Source organism: Trachemys scripta, chromosome 5, assembly GCF_013100865.1.
Source record: "Trachemys scripta elegans isolate TJP31775 chromosome 5, CAS_Tse_1.0, whole genome shotgun sequence".
Classification (NCBI taxonomy): Eukaryota; Metazoa; Chordata; order Testudines; family Emydidae; genus Trachemys; species Trachemys scripta.
The window spans coordinates 135,164,114-135,172,406 of NC_048302.1; the positions used below are offsets into that span (position 1 = coordinate 135,164,114).

The 8,293-nt window shown below is 48.3% G+C and overlaps 1 protein-coding gene across 3 annotated transcripts in view; it reads left to right on the top strand.

Annotated features, from left to right (window-relative positions):
* The window catches only part of RAB11FIP5 (RAB11 family interacting protein 5), a 112,291-nt gene extending 105,136 nt beyond the window's left edge, over positions 1-7,155 (top strand). For all 3 annotated transcript variants that reach the window (XM_034770831.1, XM_034770832.1, XM_034770833.1), the window contains 2 exons: positions 561-747; positions 2,210-7,155. In XM_034770831.1, the coding sequence (XP_034626722.1) occupies positions 561-747; positions 2,210-2,422 (400 nt within the window). In that variant the 3' untranslated portion in view covers positions 2,423-7,155. The remainder of the gene's footprint in view (positions 1-560; positions 748-2,209) is intronic.
* Positions 7,156-8,293: the final 1,138 nt, after the last annotated feature.

Sequence of the window (8,293 nt, forward strand, 5' to 3'; positions counted from 1 at the left end):
ATACTTCTGTTAGTCTTAAAGGTACCACAGGACCCTCTGTTGCTTTTTACAGATTCAGACTAACATGGCTACCCCTCTGATACTTGACACCATGCAAGGTCCTTAGCTGGGCAAAGAGCTCTGAGCCTCAGAGCTATGCCTAACTTCCCCAAAATGGAGCCGATTGAAACACTGTCACTAAGGCCCCAGCATGCAATGCTGCCACCTTGGTTAGAGCAGCCCACAGAGACTGTGGGTGCCAGCAAGCAGTGGGGCCTGACTCCCTGTATCGAGGAAGAATTGCATTCTGGGACTTGTAGTCTCCAGGGGTCCTCTCTCTCTCTTAGAACTTTTGGGCTGCTCTATGGGCCATCTTGCCCCCTCTTCTCCTCCCCCCCCCCGGCCCCCAGGGCAGGTAAACATTCAGTGTGGTGCCTGGTGGAGGATGCAGCTGTGTGGAACCCACTAACTCTGATGTACTGCTGACTTTCCCCACAGGCAGAGAAACTAAAGGGCAGAAGTGCTTCCCCATCCCCCAGCTCTGTGCGGCGCTAACTCTCTGACTTCCTTGCTCCCTTTAGTCCTCATCCAGTGAAGCCCATAAGTGCTGCCGTGGCAGAGGTCTCCGGGGAGAAGAAGCAGCACAGGTCCACCCTGACCACTGCCCTGAGCAGTGGCCTGGAAAAGCTGAAGACCGTCACCACGAGTAGTGTCCAGCCAGTGACCCCTTCATCGCAGCTGGAGAAAGTGGAGTCCAAGAAGCTAAAGGTAGGGTCACCGACACTGACCAGTAGCACGTATTCTCCTCCCGCACCGATTTGTGTCTCATATTGGTGCTTAGTTACAGTGGTGATTGGAGGCCTAGAAATACCTAGCAGAGATCCCGTTGTGTGCGAGAACCCGTTACACCACTGAATCAGCAGAGCTGCAGATACTACCCCAGACTCCAGCCACCATCCCTGTTCTAAGCACTGGGCAGGACCCTGCTCTGATTAGGGATTATGAGCAAGTTATCCGCTCTTTCCCCTTCACCGTCTGGACTCTGCTGTTTCCTTGTCTCTCTCCTGCTGAGCTGGGTTTCACAGAGCATGTTCAGCCGTACGGAACCAGCAGGGTAACTACAAGACGCTGCACTGCCTCTCAATTTACAATCTCAGGGAAAATCTAAGGCCATGTTGTCCATAGTGCAGGTGGGTGCGTCCCTCCCAGCCCTGATAGACAAACTTACGCTAGCTCTGTTTGAACTAGCGTGCTAAGAACAGCGGCGTGGGAGTGAGGCATTGGCGGTGGCTTGGGCTAGCCACTTGAGTCCAAGCCCGCCTGACCCCATGTCCGAGCTCAGGTGGCTAACCCGTGTCTTCGCCAGCGGTGAAACGTCCAGACTGCTGTTCTTAGAGCGCTAGTGCGAGTCTCCCCGTGCTGCGTAGATGTATCCCAAAGGGTTCTGCCTGCTGGTGAGGGTGGGAAGGAAACACTTCCTGGAGCACTGGCTCTGCTATGCTGGCTGGCTGCATTCAAAAGCCAGTGTGTGCTGACGGGCAAACCACAGAGTCTCTTTGCTGAGTTCATGGTTGCTTTCCTCTCTCTTTCCTATGGCTATTGCAATTCCTTGCTCTTTGCTTCCCCCAATTCCAGTTCTCCAGACTGTGCTGTGTGTACGTTGCTGTGTCAGCGCAGGGGACTGGACGTGGATGGCTTCTCAAGGCCCCTTCCAGCCCTACACTTCTGTGATTCACACGTACACAGAAATGCCACCATGTCACCATCACGCTCAAACACCCCCGCTGATGCTCCCTGTGCATCTCCGGATCCAGCCAGCAACCACCTGTCTTAAATTCTTCCACCCCCAGCTCGCAAATCTTATCCGTGTCTCCCGGGTGCTCATCTACCTGCAGTCTCCTCTCCATCCCTTCACTGCCTCCTCGCAGCTCCCTCACTGTTCAGTCTCCATTACACCCAGGGTCTCTGCTCTACACTGAATTTGTCACCCTCTTACAATCTAGCCCTATAACTGTACAGTGCTTTAATACGCCACTTACACGAAAGCTGCTATGCAAAATACCCAGAACTAAAACATGCACCGATTATTTTCTCGTGCACACATATCAGTCTGAGTGGCAAGCTGGATTCAGTTCCTTACCGCGCATACAGTTTGCAGGTGTATTTTGCAAGGTACAGAGAGGGTCTCATTTAAGCTCACTGGGTCTGCTTCCTTTTGTTCCTGCTGTAGGATGCTGCTCTGCCGGACCAGTCTGCCAAGTATTATCACCTGACCCACGATGAACTCATCCAACTGCTGCTGCAGAGAGAGAAGGAGCTGAGCCGGAAGGAGGAGCACATCCATGAACTGGAGAACTACATTGACCAGCTGCTGGTGCGCATCATGGAACGGTCTCCCACCCTCCTTCAGATCCCCCTGGAAAAAAACACGACCAGCAAGTAACCTCTGCTCAGAGATCTCCTTGGCGTCACTTGCCCACAGCACTCCTGGAATAAACACGCCAAAGACACCGGATTCTGCCCCTGCACACACTCTGTCCCCACCTCTTACAAGTAAAACCCAAGAGGGCTTTGGTGGCCCATACAAATGCGCAGAGAGTCTTTCAGTAAAGACTAGCTGTATCACCTAACAAATGTGCTCTAGCTCCAGGAAACGATCTCATCGGGGCATAGAACGCTGCAATGCCCCGCCCAGGAACTGGACTTCTCCCCCACGGCCTGGCAGCATGGTTCAGGAACATCTCCTCCCAAAGCCAGAAGGAGTCCATGGAACTGGACGCCTGAGAATTGGAAATGTGCCATCTAGCCCCTGACTTCAAGCTACCACCCCTGCCCGTGTTCCCAAATGACCCTGGTCTATCAGAAATGGGGTGTCCTGGCTTGCTAAGAAAGTTCTCTGAATCGCTGCTGCTGCTGCCACAGCTGAGGAACCTTACGTGTGACACCGGAAAATCACAAGTGTGTGGCTCTTCCCCGTGTTGCTGTGCATGCCAGTGAGGCAAGGGGCGAGAGGGAGGTCTAGCTTCACCTCTCTTCTTGTATTTCGATGGGAACCGTTTCTTTGCCAGCCCAAAGGAAAGGGTTCCCCATCCAATTAGCAAGCTCCTCTCTGAGCACTAAGTCCCTGGAGATGAGACAAAAAGTGACACTGGTGAAATCGGCTGAGTGTGACTAAGCATGTGTCAGTGCTGGAGCACGAGCTGCGTTGGTAACTTTACTGCACATTTGCCTCTGTGACAAAACCCACTCTTCCTTACCCAGCTCAGAACAGAACTTCATCCCCGTGGCTTCCGGGGAAGGGACCTGTTGATGTTCATGCAGCATCTGTCCCATAGAACTTCCTTCTCAAAGCCACCCTACCCATCACCGATGTGTATGCTGCCCGCACACACTGCGGGCTCTTGTTGGCATCAGTCACGGCTGATATTTCTGCACAGTATTATCTCATTAAACACCTCTATCTGTGTTTACAGGGCATGTTTGAAACCACCATGGCCCTTGACACTACTTGCCTACTTCTTTGTATTTATCTTTTTGTTAATGTGCCTGGAAGATGCCGTAAGGAACAGAAGCTAGAGTGTGACTGCCCAGCCCTGTCTGCGTGCGTGACAGCCCATTTAGCCAGACGCCAGACAGATACAATCTATAATAAACTAGCAATTCACCACTCTAAAATACCCCCAGGATTAACATTATGCCTAGGGCCTAGATGTTTCACTGGGCCAGCACTCTCAGGAGGTATCTATGTAGCGCTAGATTTTGGGGTCTCAATGAACAAGCTCCTCATTGGCTGGTTGGTTTAGTAGCTGCAAGTGTGGTGAGGCCGAGGGCTTGACTACGAGTGGTACACCTGGCACAGTAGAAAACAGCATAGTTGCTGGTTCTGATGTGCAATTGGGCGGGGCCAGAAGTTGCTGTTGTCTTCCATTTTGGTTTTTAGCTCTTGTCAGTTTCTTCTCTCTGTTCCATCAAGGCGTTGGGTGGCGGGTCCTCTTGCAGGTGAAGAAGCGGCCGTGTTATCCCATCGAGACAGTGAGGACAGGGCCTGGCACCTAACTCGACTTGGACTTCAGTGTCCTCAGCCTGGCAAAGGGGCATTGTTTCCACTGGAGCCCCTGGAGTTTTTGCTGGAGCTTTTAAGCCTTTTTCACATTCTTTCACTGTTACCTGTTTAAATGTATTAAAAGCGACTTCGGAAAGTTGTGCTTTTGGTAATAGAATAAGAGCAGTTTCCTGCTAAAATGGTTGATTCTTTAAACCCAACCTGCAGTCCAATGTATTATTGTCCTTACCTAGCCCAGCCTTGCAAAATTCTACTTGCCCGCCAGGCTCAGGTAAGTTGGGTGGTTTTGTTTGGTTTTTAAAGCAGATAAAACAGACCATCCTGGGCAAAGGGTGGGCAAGTCGCTTTGTGTTCCGGAGGTGGAACACTTTTATGCAAGGCTGGTGTAATTGACGTTTTCTATAAGGATAGTAATACGGGGTGTATGTGCCAAGGCAAAGGGTGCCTGGGTAAAGCCAGTGCTAGAACCTGTTAGGGAGTCATGCCCAAAGGAAGCGTGAGTCTGCCAGGGAGGAGAGAGCTATTGGAACAAGAGGCAGCATGTTGATGGGAGGAGCGGTTTTAAAACGGGATCTGATATTGCAGTAATTGAGAATTTCTGGCCATATCCAGTCTGTAAAATATCATATAAGGAGGAGGATCTTAGTCCCTTAAACACTGGCCGTGAGCATTTTGGTCCTATTTGCCTTTGTTTCTAATAGGAAAGAAGTCCGGGGTTTGCATTTATCTGCCTGCATTGTTGTTCTTTGTGTGCATGTGTCGTGGGGAGGGTGGGGATATGTTTATATTGTACAGTTTAGGGTTTTAAGAAATGTATCCAGTTTTTTCTTCATACCAGTTCAAGTACCAAGAACTTCTCTTTGCACGTACAATCAAAAGGTTCCCCTGGAGTGAGAGCCAGGTCCCTTTCCTGGTTGTATGCCTCTTGGAAAAGGTCTTCCTTTTATTTGAGGAGGAGTTGCATCCAGTGTGGTTTAAGGAGGCAAAATTTGCGTAAAAACAGTTGTGCAACTAAACCTACCACATCGTGGTGTGGAAGGGAGGGCATGATCAAAGACAGGCTAGCTGGAACATGGAGGCCTGTGTCAGATGGGTATTATAGAGGAGGGAAGTCGGTAGTATTTCATCTCTATGAGAATAAATGTGTCCATACTGGCTTTTCGGCAGCCAGTTTATAAAAGATGCCTGCCCCGTTCTGTCTGTCCTCTGAAATATACCTGCTTCCTTGGGGTGGCACAACTCACCGATGGGGGACTGCCATCATTTCACTGTTCTTCCAGTGTACCATATAGCAGAAACATACGAGACCAGATCATGCTGCCTGGTACCAAAAGGTTCCTCCTGTTGGCTTGATCCCTGGACAGCCTCTAGAGCCAATTAATTGCTCTCTTGGATAGTCTTTCTTGTAGGATTTTGTTTGGTCTTCTCATCCTGAGGACTGACTTATTGTAGGTGCTTTCCACACCCACACAAGTGCCAATGTTTTTAAAGAGCTCTCTGCACCACTATCCGCTGCTTCTTAATCCTTTTATGATTTAATCACATCTTTCTGCCTTAGTCGGTTTTCTGCCTTTTCAAAGCTTGAATGTTTGGCACTTTATCTATTCAAGATAACCTTGAAGAGCTGCATCACAAAGAACTGTACCAGAAAAATGGACTTGTTTAACGGGAAACGTCTTTCCTTTCCTCCTCCCTCTGTATCCCACTGCTGTGGGATTGAACCCCATAGACCACCTTGCACCAAAAGAATCCACTCAGTGAAAAGTTGTACGTAGCTGAAAACGCTGCCAAGCGGATATAGTAGCTTTAAAATGTCCAAGCCTTGATTCTACACTAGCAGGGATGCTCTGAGAAACCACTTGGGAGACTCAGCGTTCCTGGTGGAGCAGGTACTGCATGGGCAGCACGACATCTGAGTTAACCAAAGTTAGAGTGTGGGGAGTATGGTACAAACCTAATGATGGTCATGGCTAAGAGGGTGTTGTCCATCCCTCCCGTTTTGGGTGTCATCGAATTGACCGTGAGAATGTTCAGAAGTCAGGCATTTGTGATTGAACTTGGCTAGGGAAAGGCATTCTTGAGGAGAGGTGTCTTTGGTAAGTCCACTTACTGTTTTGTCCTCCATTTCTCCACTGCCTTACAAATCTTTCTCCCCAAGTGATTATGCACCACATAACGGAGCAGAGAATTTTAAATATGCCACAAGTGTCCAGAGAACTTGGTTAAAACCAGAGTGGCTATTTAATTAACTTCATCTGGTCCTAAAAAAAAAAAAATGTATTGGAGAAGCTGATGTGAAGATTTTAAAATGTAGATGTCTTACAGAAAGGAGGCAGAGGAGAGATGTATTTGTTCTAAAAACGATCGATGCTCCTGTCCTGTATCCGTATTTAAAGGAGGTGGTTGTGTAAAAACAAGGAGTTGAAAGTATGTCATTGTCCCTATGTACCAATCTAATGCTGGAACCCTCTTGGTGAGGGTTCGTCACTACAGGTGAGATGACTTTAGTATATATAGATCACCTTCCGCTGTCAACGGTGTGGCTGTTTATTCAGTTTGAAACAAAGCCATTCCCGTAACTGTGTGTCTCATCCCAGTCTAGTCGGCCTCTTCCCCACACAAACTGCTTTGCAGGGTTTTTCTGCAGATGTGCAGCTGATTGCATTTATGCCGTGCTTTGTTGTGCCCATAGGGTCAGTAAACCTTTTTTTTAAAGGACGCCCATCAAGCAGTCTGTTTCTTTATTTTCTCTTCCGGCCAGGGGTGAAGGGGGTACAGAAGAGATGTCCAGTGATGACCTTAAACTGGAACAAACCTGAAGGGATATCGATACTGAAAGTGTCTTGTAAACCCAGTCTATTTGAGTTGGATGATCTTGTTTATAAAACAAAAAAAATGGTATGTTCTGTGCTATAAACGTGTGTTGGAAATGCACCCAAAAAACCAGGGTTCAGACTGTTCAAATCTGGGGGGTATGTTGATTTCCCTATTCTTCACAGAGTTGGAAAGTGTTCTGCTTACGTTTCTTGATTTAATAGTTGCAACTAATGTTTATAAAGAGCTTGTTATTTACGTTTTAAGCACTTTAAAAAAAATAAAAATTGTTCAAACTGTTCCTAGACGCGTCTGATTTACTGATGAGAAGGGCCGTGCTAATTGGCACTTGGGAACTGAGTGATCGGTTAACTCTTTTATTTCCTGAAATAGAATGATGGTCTCCTTTCAGTTTCTCTCTTTAGGAGTCGGGTCCGTTATTTTTCATTCACACAGAGGTCCCTGTGCTTCAGGAGCAGCATGTCTGTATCGATCACAATTTAAACCTGCGCACTTATAATGGTGCGCCCTTACATAGTGCAGTTCATCTGTAGATCTCCAAATGTTTTTGCAAAGGGAAGGCAGGATCATTAATCCCATTTTTATGGGCCAAGACATGAAAATGGAGAAACCTTGAGCAAGTCACTCGGGCTAACTCCGTGATTGCAGTAGGGCTAGGAATAGAAACCAGACTTCCTGCTCCCGCAGCCTGCTCTGCTGTTCAGTGGGTCACCTTGCTGCTTTACTTATCGAGTTACGATAACTTTATAGTACTGTATTAAAAACCCCAACTAATGCCGAACATTTTCTTCTGTCCAAGTGATACACAGCATTTTGGTTGCATGGTGGGGAAACAGCAATTGAGAATCATCTGGCTTGAAACCTCCAGCTGCCATCTTATGGATTACTTAGGATGTGTCTTCACTGCAGTTAGCCAGGGCTCCTAGCTGGGTGTTGATACTAGCCCTCCTCTCATGAGTTTGATGCTGCTTTCAATCTGGGCTGGTTGTCCAGGCTGGGGGTGTGGTTCCCACTCCCACCCAGACTAGTAACCCACCCACTTTGCAGCTAGGATACAGACTCAATCACTTGAGTGCTGATAGTCCTCCAAATGCCTGCCCAGAAGGACAGATGGATTCTCCCACAATTCACTGGGAAAGAATCCTAGCAGCAGAACCATGGGATGTGCCCCCAGAGTCCAAGCATGGGGTGGCTGCAGCAAAACTTAGGTGGGGCTTTGCGGTGGCTGCTCACACCTGGGTGGAGCTAGGCTAACCTGGGTGCTGATCACCAAGACTAAAAGCAGGAAAGGTGCTTTTCACCTTAAAGGTGAATCGTTGCAAGGCATTGTACCCAAGGTATATTGGCAAACTTTGCCCTCATTTCCACAGTATTCCCAAACGTGTTTGCTTCTCTTTATTTCAGCCAACCCCTCTT